This window comes from Pseudochaenichthys georgianus, chromosome 16 (assembly GCF_902827115.2).
Source record: "Pseudochaenichthys georgianus chromosome 16, fPseGeo1.2, whole genome shotgun sequence".
In the NCBI taxonomy this organism is placed as follows: domain Eukaryota; kingdom Metazoa; phylum Chordata; class Actinopteri; order Perciformes; family Channichthyidae; genus Pseudochaenichthys; species Pseudochaenichthys georgianus.
Window position 1 is genome coordinate 31,332,813 of NC_047518.2, and position 20,815 is coordinate 31,353,627.

At 40.5% G+C, this 20,815-nt stretch overlaps 1 protein-coding gene across 2 annotated transcripts; it reads right to left on the bottom strand.

The window, feature by feature from the left end:
- Positions 1-282: 282 nt before the first annotated feature.
- Positions 283-18,117, bottom strand: septin7b (septin 7b). Of its 2 annotated transcripts, none has more exons than XM_034103223.2 (13): positions 18,111-18,117; positions 17,570-17,672; positions 15,829-15,935; positions 14,547-14,647; positions 14,254-14,388; positions 7,777-7,894; positions 7,017-7,109; positions 6,818-6,914; positions 6,638-6,689; positions 5,346-5,477; positions 2,868-3,003; positions 2,026-2,168; positions 283-1,514 (listed from the first exon to the last, which is right to left on the bottom strand). In XM_034103223.2, the coding sequence occupies exons 2-13, from the start codon at positions 17,577-17,579 to the stop codon at positions 1,475-1,477; spliced, it is 1,164 nt and encodes a 387-aa protein (XP_033959114.2). In that variant the 5' UTR covers positions 17,580-17,672; positions 18,111-18,117; the 3' UTR covers positions 283-1,474. The 2 variants fall into 2 exon arrangements, with proteins under 2 accessions (XP_033959114.2, XP_033959113.2); XM_034103222.2 differs by lacking the exon at positions 18,111-18,117 and adding an exon at positions 4,164-4,184.
- Positions 18,118-20,815: the final 2,698 nt, after the last annotated feature.

The following is a 20,815-nucleotide window of genomic DNA, read 5'->3' on the forward strand; positions in this document are numbered from 1 at the left end:
GAAGGAAAATGTCAGTGGAAATCTGCCTTTAACAGCTGATCTTGCCCACTGAGCTGCACAGAAGATTGAAGATCTGCTTTGTTTTCCTACTTTAATTTAGTCTGACATTATTTATATTGTAAGTTCAGTTTGTCATTGTTCCATTAAAATAATTCACCTTTAGACGGTATCATCTAGTGTTGAAATACAATTGAGTGTTAAATGCATCAGTAAACAGTATTATTTTACCAAAAAAAGTGTGATCACCTCACAAACAGTTTCCATAATAAACCCATATCACTCTTCATCGTCATCACAGGTTTATTAAGTGACTTTGTACAATACAAATACAAAATAAAATTAAAAATACAGATGGAGTACATAGCCAAAGCAAATTTGCGGTGTTGACTCTTCATTTCCCACAGATCGATACCGCTCAGTGATTGACATGTTGTTCTTGTAAAAGCGTCCATGGATCACTTTTTGTGAAAGCATGACTGTTAAACAGTCGACGCAGCTCTCAAGTCTATGAGGGATTTTCTAAACATACAAAAGGTGTTATGTCTTCAGTTGGCTCGGTATATATAAAAATAAACTAAAATGAAATATAACACTTATGACATTATAAATGGTGGTCCAAGGCTAGTGGAAATAGCTAAACATAGAGAAAAAACCAAGCGTTACATTTCAAAACAAAGTAGCTTCAGCCATGTTTGTCAATCTATAAAAAAAAAGCCCAAGGTGCGTTTTATTGTTTTTCTTGAATTTAGGTTGTTTCTGTTGACACCATTTAATTTCTGTTGCATTGACTGGGTTAAAGGGTTATCAGATACACTCAAAATAAAATGGATTAGTTAATGCCTTGTCCTCCTCCTACCTTAATACGCGAAGGAAGAGCAGGGTAATATTCAAATACTGTTACTTAAGTTTTTCTTGTAAACGAATAAATTCACCAGAACTTGATTGTACAACAGCCAGACAGGGTTCATACGGGTTTTGTTTGTCTGTGCTCTCCATCAAAATGTACACATCAGTCATTTAAAGCAACCTTGGGGTGGAAATAAAAGAGAGCAGCAGGTAGGGGCGGGGACAGTATTCAGTTATAATAACAACAATAATAATAATAATATCAATAATAATAATAATAATAATAATAATATGGGTTCGGCCGTTCTGAAATGGGGATGTTTTTATTACTCTTTGATGAGTCCCGAGGCAGCGAGGGGGCTCTGTGGTGGCGGTTCTGAGCATACATTCAGACCCCCCCCCACCTCCTCACATACCCAGTGTTCCCCCAGTACCCCCTCTAGTGGCTGAGAGCAGGAGCACAGCGGGGCTGGCAGACAGAGCAGGGACAGGGGACAAGAGGAGCAGAGGGAGAGGGAGAGAAGAGGAGGAGGGAGAGGGAGAGAAGAGGAGAGTCAGTGCCACACTGGTGTCCTGACCGGCAACGTTGGCAAACAAAATAACTCGAGTTGGGATGGTCCTGCCGTCTTTAAAAGATCTTTCCTTTCTTTTTGTTTTTCTCCAGAGTCCTGCAGAACAGAAGAGAGACACACTGTATAATAAGTCACTATTCTAACACAATTAAATGTCAGCTCTCTTGGAAACACCTGCAGCAAATTCATACATCACTTTGTGAGCTGTGGAAATAATTAAATAGATCAGATATAATTCAATTAAAATGGTTGTAGTTTTCTTTCATATATATATGATTCTTGCCGTTGCAGTAGTATTTACATTTGTTGTTGCTGTGTTAATTGTGAACTGCACTTATTGTATGAAAGGTGCTATACAAATAAAGATTTTTATTATTCTATGCACCAAAATACCAAGGGAGGTTTCTTGCATGTGAAAACCTTCTTGGTAATGAACTGATTTCTGATCCTGCAGAAATGTCAGTTGGCCTCAAGGTGGCACTAATCCATTACTGTCCACCATTAAACCTGCACTGGAATGTCGTTCCCACATGATCGCTGAACCGCTTTGGTTTGTGTTACAGTAGATGGCTGAACCAGGGAAAGTGTGACAGTGTGTCAGGCGTACCTGGAGGCCTCCATTTTCTGCTGCTCCAGGCGCTGATTGGCCTCCCAGTTGGACCTCTCGTCCTCGAACACGCGTCTCTTGTCCTCCAGCTCCCTGTGCTGAGCCTCCAGGTTCTTCTTCATCTGCTCATGACGCCGCTGAAGCTGCAGAGAGACACGGAGGGATGTCAGCATTTTGTACCTAAACGCACCTGCACAAGTGCTATCAACTACAAGCTTTTTCCCTCTTCACTTTGATGAATGCAGACAACTATGTTTTTAAAGAGATTATACTCTTATTGAATCAAAAGCCATGTTGTTCTGTAATATTTGTCAAGGGCTAGTTATTAACACTCACACTTGAAGAGAGTGTAGGTAATACCCTGACTATGGATAAGTACCTCATACAACCTCACTTAAAGAACCTGTATCCTATGACTTTAAAACGGAAAATGCAGTCTGGTTTGAATAAACGTTGTTATCTCTGAGTTGTATATATAGTCTATGGTTCCAATACATGTTTATTTACAGACATGATCCCTTGTTAATGGTCCTACAATTTACATGTTACACAAGGGAATTGCCCTATTAAATATAATACATAAAACATGAAGGAACGTAAGAAGGAACTTCTGAACAGAAGATTCACGTATCAACAACACACTCGTAAAAATCAATACAAAAAAAATCACTCTTACTTCTTACTGCTGAAACACGTCAGCCAATAGGAAGGGAGCTCATTAAACCAGGTGTGTGTGTGTGTGTGTGTGTGTGTGTGTGTGTGTGTGTGTGTGTGTGTGTGTGTGTGTGTGTGTGTGTGTGTGTGTGTGTGTGTGTGTGTGTGTGTGTGTGTGTGTGTTTTACCTCAGCTTCAGAGTCTTTGAGCTTCTGCACTTTTTCCTTGACTTTCATCTCAAACACCTGCTCCATCTCCATCTCCATCTTCTTCATCTTAGTCACATGATCTCGCCTTTCCTCCTCCATCTGGGCCAGGGGACTCCTGCACAAGGAGAGATGAGCGCGTGCACACACACAGATTGAGATCAGCACTCCAGAGCAACACAGGCATCGATGCACATTAGTTTCCTTATACATTGTGGACAGTAATGTCCCCATGTATAAGAGTTGCTCGATTAGAAACCCACATTGTTCAACAACCTTTTTTTAGCATTCCCCCTCTTGAATTTGTTTTCATGCAGATTCAAAAACTGAGTATGATGAACATGTTTTAATATGACATGCTCATGTAACAAGGGAAGGAATACTACGCAACAGACTGTAATCTGTGCGGAAGATCGTACAATTTATATCAAATTGCATCATGACAGCATTAGTCCTCATTTACATGAAAAACAACATATTGGGGTGCGGGAGGAAAAACAGAGCGAGAGGTCAAGTTTTGGGAATGACGGGATCCAACAAGGCTGTAAGAGAAAAGGGAAACCACGATTCTTCTCTGAGAGGAAAAAGAAAGAAGCTAATGCAAGGCACCTGTGAACACAGACTGTTAGTGCTGTTGGTTACATGTTAGTGAAGCTCATCAGGATGTTGTGTTGCAGTTGGTGTTTAGAGAGCACTCATGAAATATGTGGAGATTACCTGTAATTACGGGAAGTGTGGAGTCAAACATGACGCCAGGAAAAAAAGCCAGCTATACCCTTATTCTGATGCGATGACAAGTTATTTAAATTATCTTATGAAAGAAGGAAAAGCTAAAGGAGTCTAAGGAGAATATTACACAATCTTAAAGCCGCAGTCTATTATTTAAAAAAAAAGGATTGTGGTCTATGTTCTAAAAGGCAAGTCATTTCAACATAATGAAATTCTGTTAATGTTGTAATCGCTCTTAACTACTCCATACATGTCTCTTGTTACTCCAAGCGAGGTTAACAGCAGCAGCCGGTTGAAGCAGCGATGAATGCACCAGTGGAGAGAAGGAAAGGCTTTCATATCACATTCATAGCTGTCAAATACATTGGCATTTCACAGTTCTCCTCCTGCTGTTCCATCAAATATCTACTGACGGGGGGAAGTCGATGGGAAGCAGACCTAAGTCCAGATAGAGGGAAGAAAAATAGCCCGAATGCAGCAAACGGAGGAGAGGAAGAGCGCAAGCATAATCAGGGGTCTCAGAAAAGTGAAAAAAAAATGACCACTTACATTCCTTCAACTGTGTCATGTCTAAAAAAACAAAAACACATTCAACCACACACACACACACACACACACACACACACACACACACACACACACACACACACACACACACACACACACACACACACACACACACACACACACACACACACACACACCGTGCAATAATGAGGCCATGCACTAAAATAAAAACAGTTTTGTGATTTCAGATACTTATTTGCTGCAAATGTAAAAAATAAGAAAGCTTGGAAAAATGTCGGCTTTGTGAGCTGGGTGTCAAATACACGAGCAATGTTGAGCTGTGTGTAAGAATCAAGAGTGTGAGGCCGCTTTCCAGCTTAGTGATTTAGCCATTTGCTTGTGTCTACATGAATGAGAAAGCAGCATGGTGCTTTGAATGAACACTTATGAAAGTCAGTAGCATGATCCTTTGCCAAGTTGTGCAGTGAGAAGCTACAACAAAAGCAAAATATGTGTTTGTCAAACATCACAAACAGAGAACGAACGGGCGATGGAAGAGCTCCGCCAACTGGGACTTTTTCAGGAAGCTGAAACCTAAATACTTTAAGGAAGATCAATGAGACAACAAATCATCTGCAGTTACTTTCTACAAATGTCAATGTTGCATTGTCAGGGTAGGTTTACTAGGTTACATTTAAGATGATTTGAACCTTGATTCAAGGATTTGTACAATGTTTTAAAAATCTGCATATTCCCTTTTTAAGAAATGTATCTAACCAAGTTTAACACATGCACTTTGAGAGATTTGCAATTTACAGCAGCAAAAACTAATATATCTAAGGTATTATATCAAATGAAAGGCTAACCCCAAAACATCCTGTAACATCTGCACCTGTATAAATCGATTCCATTCGGCATACTGACACGGCATCCCAAACGTAGTGAACAAAGACCATTCTGATGCAGACGTTTGAGAACAGAATCAAGCCTTAAAATAATCACCGATAGACGACGTGAAAACTTCTCAAAAGCGGCAAATATTTAGAAGCGTTTGGCTGTTGAGACATTAATCTCTTCAACCTTTATAGGCTTCTTTTTGGAAAGCTCATGTTCTGTTCCATTTAAGTTGCATGTAAATTAAGATATATTACGTTGTATAAAATACCTATCGCGTCTGACTGTACAAAAACTGCTGTCTTTAGTTTAACTTTGTCCAGGACTTACTTTGTGGACAGCGGCCCTTTAGCGGCCCTGTTGTTGTCCGGCCCGTTGTAGGTGACGGCAGCTAGCTTCCTGCTGCGGTAGTTCTCGTAGTGGACATTGTTTGTCACGTCCTTCAGGTCCTGCATGTGAGTCCTGGGGACAGGACAACAGGGAGCTCAAAATAGTTCAAATGTGGTCTGAGTCAGAATGTGTCAGAACTTTCTCCACTCTCCGATAAAACTGAGGTAATGTTTTTTGGAGCCAAGGCAGAACGTATAAAAGTTAGCGCTGAGCTTCAGTCTGCAATGTTCAGAACAACAGATAGAGCCAGAAATCTAGGTGTAGTCATGGACTCTGACCTGAGGTTCAACAGTCACATTAAAACAGTTACTAAATCAGCCTACTATCACCTAAAGAACATATCTAGGATTAAAAGACTAATGTCACAGCAGGATTTGGAAAAACTTGTCCATGCTTTTATCTTCAGTAGACTGGACTACTGCAATGGTGTCTTCACAGGTCTCACTACAAAATCTATTAGAAAGCTGCAGCTGATTCAGAACGCCGCTGCTCGAGTCCTCACTAACACTAAGAAAGTGGATCACATCGCTCCTGTTCTGAAGTCTTTACACTGGCTTCCTGTGTGTCAAAGAATAGATTTTAAAATACTGCTGCTGGTTTATAAAGCACTGAATGGTTTAGGCCCAAATTACATTTCTGACCTCCTGCTAAATTATGAACCATCCAGATCTCTCAGGTCTTCAGGGACTGGTCAGCTTTCTGTCCCCAGAGTCAGAACTAAACATGGTAAAGCAGCGTTCAGTTATTATGCTCCAAATATCTGGAACAAACTCTCAGAAACCTGCAGGTCCGCTGAAACTCTGACTACTTTTAAATCCAGAGCTGCAACGAGCCGTTTAGTGGAGAGAGTGAATACACATACTTTACAGAGATGCTGTATGAGAAACCAATGTGAGTTTGGAAAATTGCACAGTATAAATCTATTCTAGTAGACCTCAACAATGGAATTATGATCAGTGGAAATGGCCATGACATGGGACCTTTAATGTCTTTCATTTTTGTAAAGCACTTTGAATTGCGTTGGGTTGAAAGGTGCTATATAAATAAACTTGCCTCGAGTCAAATGTCAACTGTCTTTAAAGCTACATTACTATCCAAGATTTATTTTGGGTTAAAAACAGATCTATTATTATCAGAAACCTCAGTTTGTATACAGGGCCTCTGTTTAATAACTGCCTTGATGTGTTCATTGACTGATACAGGTTCCTTATACTCTCTGATGTTCTCAGTACCTAATGAGCATGTCCCTGAGGATGGTGAAGTCGCAATGGTCGCTGTTTTCCACTAGAGGGGAAAACAAAAAGTCAGTCAACCAATTATCAGAACAACAAATATGTGACCTTGCTTGTACCTCAGACACTTCAGCAGTGCTCAACTATTCTGGTAATATTTATTAAATTATAATGTCCTACCTTCTGCCACCCCCCAGGGGTATTGTCTCCCTCGGACCCTCTTGCTGTTCACCTCGATGATGGTGTTGCTTCCTACTACAGCAAGCGGCAACTTGTCCTACCAAAACAACAACGTTTTAAAAACAAACGGGTCAATTAGTGGGTTGGTGTTCTCCAGTACACTCATGTAATATGTTTTGGGTCAGGTGACATAAAATACCTTTATCTTTTTCACCAGCTTGTTCTCTTCCTCGTCATCTGTCTCAGGGAACTCGTAGATCTTGATTTTGTGCTCCAGGATTTCTCGCATGATCTGGCAGGAAAAAAAGGAAATGTTAGCAACATCAAGGAGACATCATTAGAATAGGCTAAGCAAAAAAGGTATGACTCGAGTCAAATGTTGAACCGGGAAAAACTGTTTTATATAAGATATATCCAATTATGTGATGTAGAAATCCCTTTTAAGGTCACAGTACATACATTTTTCGCTTGACACATATCATTTTATGGTATCTTGATACTCTGCTTTTTAGAATGTGTATTTTCTGTTTTGTCTTCTATACAGCAGTCTGATGCTTCATATTCTTATTTTGCAGTTTTTAAGATAGAGTATAGACACAGACTGCCGTTTACATTCGCCTCTAACCTATCTTGTTTTAATATATTGACCTATCGGCACAGTTCGTTTCAGCCTAGCTTTGTGTTGAAGATGCCTTTTGATGTGATCCTGATTCAAAGGAATTCAAACTAAAATCTACATCATTATAATAAAAGATGTTAATGTTTATTGCATTTTTTTTTTTTAAAGGAGAACACAAGAGAACATTAAAACGGTTTGAAATGCTACTTCTTCCAGGAGCCATATCAATCTTTTTTTATATGCATTTGAACTCGGACACATGATACATGTTTGCCATGTTACTGGTGAACATAGTAAAAAAACACTCCTGCAGTAGTTTGCAGCTGTGGAATCCACCGACCTGTTTCTTGAACTGTTGGCATTCCTCTGGGGTGAGGGTGTCTGCTTTGGCGATCAACGGGATGACATTGACTTTCTCATGCAACCGTTTCATGAACTCAATGTCCAAGGGCTTCAGTCTGCACACAGAGCAAGATACAGGTTAGCACGTAGCTCAACTGGATATCAGTGTCAGATCAGTAGGATTCAGACTGCAGCGTGATCTAACATTGATATATCATTTTCCATTCCGTTTAGCACACTTAAGAACTAAATTATGAATCAAATCGCTACCCCTTATGATTTTAGGATATTATACTGACTGGCTTTTGGATTTACATTTATCCGTTTCTTTTGCCTCCTTCCACAGCAGAAGACAAGTGGGCGATACCAAATATAGAAACGTATCTGAGATTCATGACAGGTGTTTGTAATGTCTAAGAAAGTGACCTTGCAGACCTGAGAAAGGGTCGTTATTCTTGGCAGTTTCCAACATTTGACGTTACAAATCTATTGAGTTGTCGCTTTGCATTACGTTATAAAATACAGGGGTAGACGGTGGAATTGTATTGTCACTGGCCCCACCATTGTAACCACTGGCCCGGAGCATTTGTCCAAAAAAATAAAATCGACTTATAATGAAGAAAATTAACACATTTGTTGCAATAGTAATTTATGCACCAACTACATTACTACTTGTACTACAACATTTGAATCATCAGTTCTTCCTCATTTTCCTCAACTGTTCATATTTGGTTTATTAAAATAATGATATTGTGGTCATTGTTAAAAAATGTCTGCTATTATTATGAGTATTATTATTTGTATAATGCACTTTCTGCCTTCCTGTCATTAGGAGTTAGAAATGTAATGGCTATAGATTAGATCCTTCATTATCCTAAACTGCTGGGAAATTTCCCTAGAGCCAATACCTTTATATTGTCTACTCTTCACTTACTTGTCAGCATAGGTCGCCATTGATGTACAGAGCCGACAGAAGACCTTGTTCACCTTGCCAGTGACGCGTCCTAAAACCAGGAAGTAAGCTGCTGGTTCCCTCGACAAAAAGCAATGGGATTTCTCCACAGGGTTTTGGAAAATAGCTGGAAATAAGGTCTGTGGAAAACAAACCTGTTTGACCAATTCTGAAACGTTCTCTCCCTCTTCTTCTCATGCTCCCTGTCTCTCTCCTTTAACTCCTCCGGTGACTTTCTTTTATTTGAAGATTGTTTTTTGCCCGGCGCTTGGCCGGTTACCGCTGGTATCAAAAACATTTTGGCAAATGGTTAGGTGGCACGATAGTCGTGAAGGAGCGTGCTCCCGCTCACGGGAGCCTGCGCAACAACAACCGACTCACGGAACGCTATGTTGTAGCTTTAATAAACGAAACAATTTAACTAAATTGCTAGTCAAAATACCTATACCACAGGACCATTTTTTTTAAAACAATATTTTTAGTGGCCCGAGCGGTCAAGTGGAAAGTACGTTATGCTGGCCCGGGGTGTCTAAATAGTGCTTCCGGGCCAGCGGGCCATTTAATGTAGAGCCCTGAAATATAATTACATCTTCATTTGATTCTTTGAAGGAGAATTGGAAACATCCCTCTGAGTTGATATCTGCCATGAAGCAGAATCTGATGTTATTTTAAGAGTGGGATGGTTGTCACGTTGCCAACAGTTATGCACATCTATTTACAGCACAGTGCTGCGAAGACACTTTCGGGAAAACTTGAATGCAACAGCTGATAGCAACTGTGTCCATCGAAAAGAAGAGCAATCTATCAGATCACTAAAGACCCCTCAAGCATCATCATTACCAGTTGACAGAAGTGATGCTGATGCTGTTCATGATGGGTATACCAATAAACCAAACAGTAAATAATAAAACAACACAAAACCATCTCACTAACAGACATAGGAGTAGACTATATATAGCTAAATGTTGGATGACATCAACTTCAGTGTGACTCATCAGCCCCCCGGCTATTCAACAGGAAAAGGAACTAAGATCAACCCTAAACAAGCACATTTCTCAAATGACTCAAATAAGGTTAGGGGGAAGAAAACATGTCCAAAACTAAATATATGTCAGTATGTAAGATTGCATACTGAACAGAATAAAGAGCCAGTATGTCATAATATTGCGGCTGCAACTTAAAATAATTTAACACTATTATCCACCTTTCCAGCTCTTTTTTTGTATTAATCTGTAGACAAAATGCAAAGTAAATAGTGACAATTGCCTTTCACAATCCCCTCAAAACCTAAGGTGACATCTTCAAATGAATTCATCATCCAACAAACAGTCCAACATCGAACGATATTCACTTTAAAAGTCATAAATCATAAGATAGAACTAGGACATTATAGTTTACAGCCAAAACAGTTCAACGTCAGAGAACATCTCAGATATTTGGGTTCAGCCACAGTTGGGCCATGTTTAACGGTTTGACAGAGATTGATGTGGGTGACTCTTCTTTTCTCAATGAGTGATCGTCAGCAGAGTTCAGCTGGGAGTTCAATGTTTACATTGTCTCTTGAGTGTTGGAGGTCATTGTGCTGCAGTGTGAGCGCAGTCAGCCGGTGTTATGAGGGGATGCTCTGTGTGTGTGTGTGTGTGTGTGTGTGTGTGTGTGTGTGTGTGTGTGTGTGTGTGTGTGTGTGTGTGTGTGTGTGTGTGTGTGTGTGTGTGTGTGTGTGTGTGTGTGTGTGTGTGTGTGTGTGTGTGTGTGTGTGTGTGTGTGTGTGTGTGTGTGAGAGGACATACGCTGCCCATCTTCAAGGCTAAAGTGCTGCTTGTGTGGGTACAGAGGACAAGCTTGTACAAACACAATGTCTCACTGAGGACGCACAGACCAAGGATGAGGAAAAACACACGAGAGGACAGAGGCTTCTTCATTCTGTACAGTCAGTCATGGTCAACAGCTTTAAGGAGACGTGAGCACACTCTGAACATCTGCATACACACAAATTGGGGTAGCAAACACAACACTGCTCTACAAATGCAAACCGCATTAGCTCCCCTTGTATGGTTTCACAATGTCAACAGCCGTAACTAAAAGCAAGCTCTCCTATTAGCATACTTTTAAACCCATGTGTCATCTACCAAATACCAGCACCAACTTTAATGGCAGGAAATAATGTGTGAAGTTTCTGAATTTCACTACTTCCACACTCTGCTTTTTTAAGACAGATAGAAAGATATGACGAGCACATCTGAGCTGTCAACTAAGGATATATTTAAGATCTGGTGGCTTGTGAATAATAAACATTACAGTAAAGATTCCTCACTGTCATCTCTTTACGAAACGTTACGCAAACAGTGTCATCAGCTGGGCATCTTGCCAGAGTCTTTGCTTGCAGTCTTTGTGTTCCCCCCTCCTACTGTCTCTTATTAAGGCTTCAAAACATTATTTATTTAAGGGATATTTAGGGAGGAAAAAAGGACTTCCTTGCTTTTATTACTACAGTTGGTTGCCAAGTTTAACACCTTTGTATGAATGTTTTTTATTTGGAATATGTATTTTATGGATGCAGTCTAGGTGAAAGAGCAGAGAAAAAGAAAATGTTTTTCTCTGCAGTTCACAATTGCAATTTCATAATGTTGTTACTGTGCAGTTAAATGTTCGGACTTCAAATGTTAATACTTATTCTACAAGAGAAGCTGATTCATTCTCATATTATCATTCACAGCTATGCCATGGGGAAGTAGTTAATAGAGATTGAGCGAGACACATTTACTGCACACACACTCAGGAGCTGCTCCGCATGACCGCAGCTTCATGCTGTCGGCCATCGAGCTGTTCCAGAATCAGTGGGTAGCTCAGCTCCACGCTGAAAATGCTAAAGGAGGAAGAGGAAGGGCTTTATTGACCGTCCTTCTTTTGATTTTGCAGACTGCAACAGGGACCTGAACCAACAACCCAGTCACCACCCTGCTTCTCTGACCTTTGGACCACTCTGCACCTCTCACTTCCTTCTCTGGACTACTGTTTCAACTAATTTCCTCTCAATGTTAACCCTTCCACGTTTTCCTTTCCCGTGTCCTATTAATTTCTTACATCCATCCTCTTGAGATGTAAGTACTTGATTGTCAATGGAACTGCCCATGCTAACAACATGAGTGGTGTATGGCATTCTAAATAAAAGCACCCACAACGAAAAGTTATTATCATGGGTGCACATAACTTTCTTAGTGAGTTACTCAGATGAGTACCAGGAGACAGCGTTTGGTACTCACCCCACACGAAGTGTGTTGTTAATAAGTGCAGTCTTCCTCACTGTCCTCTATTTACACTTCTTGCATGGTAGATGATGAAGATGCTGCAGACGCACCTCCCTGTCCCTGTTTAAGCCTCCAATTTGCTTTTTGCTAAAACTGTGAAGTCCTTGCATTTCCTGAGGCCAAGTTGAAGGATCAAATACTAAGAAACGATCACATGACTTGAAGTCATATCAGATGTGGGAAGAAACTTAAGTACACTTATTCAAGTACTGTACTTAGGTACAATTTTGAGATATACTTTACTTGAGTATTTCTATGTTATACTACTGTGTACTCCACTACAGTTCAGAGGTAAATGGTGTACTTTTACTCCACTACATGTATTTAATACCTTTAGTAACTTCACAGATTTGGATTAATAATGTGAAATATAATCAAGTGTTAAATCAGACTTTAGTTCCACCTGGAGTAAATCCACAAGCTACCCTGCAGTATACAAAGTCATTCAAACTAGCTGCACCTTTACCAGCTTTGAGAACACTTTCATGATCAATCATTATAAAACACATCATATATATTATTCTGAAATGGGCCAATCTGCACAACGACTACTTATATTTTGATGATAATACTTTTCTACTTTTACTTGAGCAACATTTTGAATGCAGGACATTTACTTGTAACAGAGTATTCCTACACAAGATCTGAGTACTTCTTCCACCTCTGTCTAATTTCAAACTCTTCCATTAACACCCTAAGTTTGCAGCCGTGTGTTTTTCTCCACCTTTTTGTAAATAAAACTGCAGCAGCTTGACCACAGAACGTGAACGTTGTGATCAGCTGATTTTGCGCAGTTCTCCGGTGTGTGTGTGTGTGCGGTGCACAGGATGTGCACATGGGAGTCTCCCTCCACAGCCAGTTGGCGTAGTTTTGGTACAATTCTGCTGTTCATACATGTCTGTGCACACGGCGACCAACTCTGACGTCCAGTGATCTAAGCCTCTGCCTCCTGGAAAAGCTTCACAGGTCAGTCGGTTATGGCCTGCGCGGCTCGGCCAGCACCCAGTTCAATCAGTCCAAGAAAGTCTGAATAGGGATGGGTATCGTTAAGGTTTTAACGGTACTACTAATTTTATCGATACCGCTTATCGGCCCGGTCTTTTAACGGTACTCTTATCGGTTCTTTTGGAGAAAAAAAAAGGTAAACTAACTAAACAAATTGTGAACAAAACTAACATTGCGTTTTATTTAAATTAAATACATAATATCTCACATCAAAAGAAACAACAATGTTTGAACAAATCGTATTAAATAATCTGATAACAGAACTGTAAACAGAATAGCTGAAACACTAACAAAATAAATAACTCAGTTACCTCTAATCATTAACCCATGTTTGTATAAATGAGTTAACTGTGTGTTGCTGCTAGCATACATAACATACCTGACGTGGAAACGTTACTCGTGGATGGGGGGGCTACAGGGCTGCTAGAAAGACAGTGGAACCTGGTGCATTCCTCCGTCTGAATGTGGAGCACCTTTGCTAAATGTTTAGACACATTGCTCGTGTTACCGCCCTTACATGCTAAACTCTTATTCCACTTTTGGTAACGAGGATTGTGCACATCGACGCGGCTATAGTTTAACCACACCTCGAAGCGCGTTCTCTCCGCCATCTCCTCCGTGTGTGTGTGTGTGTTGCTGCATGTAGCAGCTGCGTGTGTGTAAACTGCCCCGGCCCCTCGATAGCAGGCGGGGGAGAGAGATCTCTCGACTGGATTGGAAAGATCGAAAATACTAAAAAGACGCATTTTGCAGTCTTTTTGCATGTTAGAAACGGAGTTGGCGACACTAAAACTGCAATATGTTTGTGTAGCAATAATACACATGACATATATTTTGTACATGTCTCCAGTACCGATAAAAAGACCGATAACGTCGGAGCTTAACGGTACCACGGTCTTTAATAATTCAGCCCGGGGCCCGTTTAATACCGGGGCTCGGTACCCATCCCTAAGTCCGAAGATATTTTGTAGGGAGCTAAATGCCAAAGTGGCTGCTTAATGTTTTTTGGGCATGTCTAATAGTTTACTCCACCGAGTGTTGACAAGAAACACGTGTAGACGAAATATGTGTTTTGTTTTGATGACCTATCAGGTACACAAAGACGCGTTGTGACACAAGTGACGTTACGCATTTCAGATTTTTGCCGCGCATGCGTACCAGTTATGTGCACCCCTCGTTATTATGCTTGTGAATTGTTTCCTAGACTCACCCATGTCCCGAGGGGGCGATGAAGTACAGGCAACAGTGGATTCGGCTGTCAGGCATCTGTCGCCTGTTCACCCTGGATTCTGAGTTCAGGTAGTCTTCAAACTTGCTGTCTATGTGGTCGATGATTGGCTGCCAGCTGCACAGTACAAACAACAGTTTCCGTTAAAGACACTCCCCACGAAGATCCAATAGCTTTCCTTTGAATTAAGGATGGTGAATAATAGCTTTGGCATTTTAAGGATTTTAAGCAAGTCTATATTATCTGTGCTGAGCAGAATTTGTGGCGATCCTTACCAGTTGCTGTTGTCTACGGCATCTCCGAACCCTGGGGTGTCAACTATTGTGAGCAGCAGCTGGACGCCGCCTTCCTTTATTAAAACTTTAGACTGCTCCACCTGGCACAGGAGGAAGAATGAAGGGCACATTGTGTTCACTTGGGCCTCAAACTGTGCTTTTGAAACCACATTGTTTAATTAATAATACAAGTGAACACACAATACGGCAGGAGGGCTCTGAAATCACTGTAAGCTTATAGCATCACACCATATATTTCACATAGAAAATACTTGAAGCTATCAGCATGTAGCAACACGCCGTGTCACACTGTGCTATTTGTTAACTATGCTGAGAAGCCAGAAAAGCACAGAAACATCTGGAGATAGCAATGCTGTCAGTCTGGAGCCAGACTGATAAAGTGCAACACTCGAGGCTCTCGAGATTCAGGACTGCGTTTTATAATTAGGGAAGAGGAAGATAAGGGAATGTATGGCAGAAGCTGACAGTGAGGCTGACATGTTCAAACCATTATGAGAAGGTTTTTTAGAAAACATCAAAAATATGAATCTGAAAGTAGACTTTTCTCACCAAACCCAATAACTCTTTACAATGTTCAGATGATAGTATTCGGATATTATGATGATGCTAATGTTAAATTGGAGGGGTAACTATTTGTCTTCTGTCTGATCACTTTGCATGGCGTATGGAGAGAAAGGAGTACATTATTCTTTGTTTCATCAAAGGAGGTTCTAAGGCACTGTAGTATCATGTTTTATAAACAGGGCATTCATGTTTGTTTTCATTACATTATGGTATGTTTGTTATTGGTCCAGTTGCTGCTATAACTGAGCAAAGAGGTTTATTGTTACTGCTTTCATCTTCCAAGACTAAGGCAGTCGATCAAATCGGGAGCTAAATAGTCTAGAACACATTGAAAAAACCTTTAATCACGAACACATTTATGTCTTTTACACAGATGTGCTTTGAAACAGTATAGAATTGGTATTTGTTGATCTTCTGTCTGTTCAGCCCATGGGCACATTTTGAAATAAAATGTCAAAATGATGGTTTGGATAGCTGCCAAAGCTGCATTCACATCAAGGCTGAGTTTCTCGAAAAGTTGAGTCAGTTTCAAGCTTTTCTTCCAGAACTCGCAGATTCTCAGAGATAATCTTATCAGCCACAACCTCTGCGTATTTGTATCTCTGATATTTGGCCTCAGCAGATACCAACACTGCCAGTGTGTCTTTAACACTGTGTGCTACATCCAAACTCGAAGATAATACTTTAAAATAAATACCTGTACGGTCTTTTTGATTCGATGTGAAGGTCCAGGGTACTCCAGTGAATACAGGTCTGTCAGGAACAGAGAGTTGATCAACGTAGATTTACCCAACCCTGACTCGCCTGGAAAAAAAAACAAGAGATATCAGTATTTCAGGAAGACTGTGATCTTCATGTTATAGTTAGAAAGTTATTCACACTGTAAAGATTTGTAATAAATGGGATAAAATAAACAAGATTTCAGAGACACAAACCCCTGTATTATAAGCACGGACGGATCAATGTTGACATCCTGAAGACAAAAAAAGGCCTTGTGTCTGTCCGGGGATGAGACTGACATTTTACTAAGACATTAATCCATTTGGGTTCACAGTTAAAGGCTAAGGAAACAACACAGACAATGGCCCTTGTTATGTGCGGCCGACTGGCTGTGTGGTCTGAGAGGCTTCTCCAGCTTGGTTGGCCATTGTGTGCCCAGTTTCCAAGCTTCCAATGAAAAGAGTCATTAGTGGAAACGACCACTGACACTGCCTGACTGCTTTGGCGGATGTCCACAAGTCAATATTTAATGAGCCACCATTTACACCAGAGCTACAGTCAAAGGGTAATGTGTTGGGTTTGTGCTGTGGCATTTGTTTGCTGTACAATTTATGCGTGGCACGTAACTATGGGCTATGGGTATGCGCTTGTTAAATGTACTGAAATGTGTAGTGATGACAGGACTGTGAGTTGAGCTGCTCTGCGATCTGAACAGGTTGTTGGGCCATGTGTTTCACGAGGGCAGACGTGCCAGTCACTGCTGGTAATACCAGTCCCATCTCTGTCCTACCCTTCCTCTTTCATCCTCTTTCACACCACACTGGTGACGCATTGCGTTGCACGGCGGGGACATGTGGGCTCACAGCTCATCAGAGCCAAGAAAAGCTGAATATTGTTCCAAGCAAGAGGGTGATACCGTAAAGACAATGGCAAGCCTTTAACTACCAGAAAAGCCCAGAGGACCTCCTGTCCTTTCCTTGTTGGTAGATGCATTGCCATTTGTATGGTTTTTTTTAATTATTCCCAAAATGAAGCTATTTGTAGCAACACTTTGAAGCATTAATAATCAGCAGTTGGTCACTAACCAGAAGCTTTAGCAGAGGACAGTGCAGAGAATAAAGGCAAGTGATATACTAAAGTCCCTATTAATAGCAATAAAAAGACTGCACACTAACATGTAACTGGAATGTGTCTGTGGTACTATAGGCTAAAGCCCCGTAGAAACATGGTGTTGTCAAATGCCATAGGAGATGCTCTATTCTTGGAGGCATGCTGGGTAGAAATTCTGACAGTCCCACCACAGGAAATGGTTTTGACCCGAGGAAACATTTTCCCTGCAAACAGGGACTGATCAGCTGAGGAGGATCTTGGCTCAGTGTCAACTCCCACATCCATGCATTTTAAAAGAATGTCTCCATTTTTATTTGCTGAATGTTACTCGATGAATCCATCCCAAAGGTTTCTTCTCAGGGGACCTGACACTAAGATACATTTGAATAAGAGTAATGCAATGGTCCCCTTCCTCTCTGACTCAGCATTAACACAACAAAGCTGGGAGCATGTCCCTTGTGTATAAATATGACTGCGCCCACACAATCTCCTTCTTTCTCAAAAGCAAACCACAGTGAAGAATTCTTAAATGCCAACCGCAATAAAGGCAATGAAATGATTCATATAAAACAAGAGCAAACAGAGGGCTGAGAAGTGTGTGTTCTTACCCACGACCATCAGGGTGAACTCGAAGCCCCTCTTGACAGACTTCCTGTACACTTGGTTGGGAAGGCTTGCAAAGCCAACATATCCTTCCAGACTCTTTTGCTGCTGTAAGAAAAAAAATAAACACATTAAATCCAATAAGAAATCTAATTTTGCAAACCTGCTTCAGCTGCAAGGCATACACATTTTGAATTGCCCTATTCCCATGCTGCCAAAACTGAAATATACTCCCAGTCTTAAAAATCAATCAAACCTTTATGTTCTCCTGAAGTAGATCAAAGTTACAGACAGGTTTTTCAAAACATTTTTACATCACATACTAACTGTGCATCTTAGATATATCACATTGAGGGAAATATTCATATCCAAGATTCCGCCATTAAAACAAATATGATGAATATTAGTCTAGATGTATTGAGCATTTTTTAATTGTAACTAAGCAGGGCTCAGTTGGTATCTAGGAGTTTTGAGATCCTCAATACAAGTTATAGAATGTATGTTTTTGCAAAGCGGTATAAGTATAAAGATCATTTCAATACTTACTGTTTGAACTGCTGTTTTGTGTAGATCAATGTAATGTGGACCCATTGTGTGTGAAGAGCCAGCATTTCCAGGGTCAGAAAGCAAAGAGAGAGATCACAAAAAAGCAACATGGAATCAATCTCCGGCCATCTGACAAACAAACCCTTCTCTCCAGAATCAGTATTGCAAGCTGAGAAGCCCAAGGCAAAATGATTCATGATCTGGGCTATTGTAACAACACAGACAGTTGGCCAGTGTTGTTCATATCACACTCCACTTGCTCCTTTAATGTCAGTATCACCATAAAGCAAGGCCCATTCATAGTAGATGTTATCGCCTGTGGCTAGGAAAGGATTGCGACCTTTACTCCGGAGCATCTCCTGCAAACTAACAGCAGCCCACATGTCTTCTGTGTGACACTATGAATAAGCCGATTTGCCTACAGGATGTGCAGTTTAATCTCAGCAACATCCTCATCCTACTGCAACTGTGTGCAACTACATACATTGGTTTTGTAAATTAGTTCACTAGCAAACCAGCATTAGTCATATCCATTTTAGCTGATTTCGATTCTATTTTTTTTTAAGGAAATAGAACTGTCAGTTTATAGAGACAGTTGTCAGTTTTCTTTCAGGCTGTCTGACAGGTCTGCCAAAGGAAGTGGTGACAGGTGGCGGACTAGTTTGCTTGTGCAGATTTTATGCATGTTTCAGTGTGTTGTTTTAGTTGGAGGGAAACACACAGTGTTAGGATTTAAAGGTCAGTCTGAGCCAAAAAGTCAAACATGAACTCTTAGGGACTAGATCCACTGTAATCCAGATTAGATGAGTCGTGCCTTCCTTATGCCTGGCAGTGACACATTTTCCAGCTTTCTTTTCTAACCTAGATTCTACAATCATGGCAGTTTACTCAAATTATTGATCTCACACACACACACACACACACACACACACACACACACTAATGGAGCCCCCATCCGGGGCACACAAACGACGGAAAGAGGTCGTTCTCCCGGTTTAAAGAAGCACTGTGTAAAGAAAAACTGTATTGCTAGCTACAGCGACTTTATTCTGCATAATGTGCAACCATTCAACGTTTTCTCAAGTAAACAAACAGACTAATGTAGAGCTACAACAGCTCACATGCAGTGGTTAGTTAACGTTAGCATTACTCTGATCGGTGTAATCCAACATGCGACACCAAGTGAGCTAGTTAGTATAATTGCTAGTAATTGGAGACAAACATTGCTAGTAATTGAAGACGAAAACACGTAAAATGTCTGTTAATGTGGCCCAATACGTTAGCTCTTACACCAACAGAAACGTTTGCTAAAATACTTTTCTAAAGAGCTAAAGGCAGGAAATGACTCTACCGTTAGGTTATGCACAGTGCTAGCGAAGCCCAGGCTAGCAACTAGCTAACCCATCCAAAGACTGGGCGTTGGTTGCTCAGACAACTGCAGAAGCTAAAAACAGCGGCACTGACCATTATTCAAAAAGCGAATACAATCACACACAAATAAACAGAATTGGAGTTTACAACGCGGGTTTCTGAATAAATCTGACTGCAGCAGCGTCTTACCCATAACGTTGACGCTCCCTGCCGCCTCAAAAAGCGATCATTCACAAGCCGACATTCCCCTTCTCGCAGCTTTTGCCTGAGCTACGCACTGTGAGGAACGCATCGCCAAACGTGTTCAACTAACCTACGTCAAAAGGTTGACGTAAATTGTACGTGAATCACAAAGGGAGGAACACTCCAGTATCGCGATAGTTTGTAGTTCCTTTGAGTCTTGACGTATTCTCGCGAACACAAACCAAAAATATTTGGTTCCATTTTTAAACATGTTAAACTAATTACACCTCCCGATCCTCCTCCACCATTAGCCTTTATCAATCAAACAGTTTACTTTATTTATCATTAAATAATAGGCATAGGGGCTGATTTGTCAACGTAGCATCTAGTGTAGTATGAGTCAATTACTTGTTGCTGATGGATTGATATGTTTACCTTGAAACCAGCGCCTGCTTGAAACCTATGGTTGAAACCTAGCCTATATACAGTCTATGGGTGAAACACAAGTTTGTGTGTGAGGAATTTGTATAAATCTTTTTTTTTTAAATATTAAAATATGCAAACATTGCAGACATGTTCCAACATATGGTACAGACAATATTAAAAATTATAAAAACATGTATTAAATATTGATAAATAAATCAAATAGAATGGGTATTAAGAAACTCTAATAATAAAACATTATACTAAGAAACAAAAACATTTGATATTATTTTTAAGAGTTCCCTGTAGGGTACTGCTTAACGCTATTTTTTGTGTTTTTTTGGTATTGTTATGAGTTTGAGTTTGCAAAAAATACATTAGTATTTATGTTGAAAATGAAAGGTGTTAACGACCTTCCGGTGTTAAATGCCGTGGTGACGGAATGCGAATAGCGTCTGTTGTATCCATGGTAACCAGGACTGTCTAATATTGCTTACCTGGATTGGTTAGAAACGCTAATCTCAAGGGCTTCTGGCGTTTCAAGGATTAAAAAAACTATGAAGCTAATATCCTCGATTTCGAATAATATAACACAGTTTGTATTTAGCAGTTAGCTGTATGCTTCTAGTTTGCGATGCTGGAGGAGGGGTAAGAGACGTTTGCCTTTTTTTAACTGCCTAACAAGGACTGCTCAGTCCAACAACATTTCCTTTAGCCCAACATCATCC

What these genes read in the sequence shown, in the direction of transcription:
- septin7b (XM_034103222.2), bottom strand. An exon ending in GAATCAAAAAGACCGTACAG is followed by an intron (nt 14,648 to 15,828) that starts GTATTTATTTTA and finishes CTCCTGTGCCAG; the next exon opens with GTGGAGCAGTCTAAAGTTTT. An exon ending in CCCCTGGGGGGTGGCAGAAG is followed by an intron (nt 6,690 to 6,817) that starts GTAGGACATTAT and finishes TTTCCCCTCTAG; the next exon opens with TGGAAAACAGCGACCATTGC.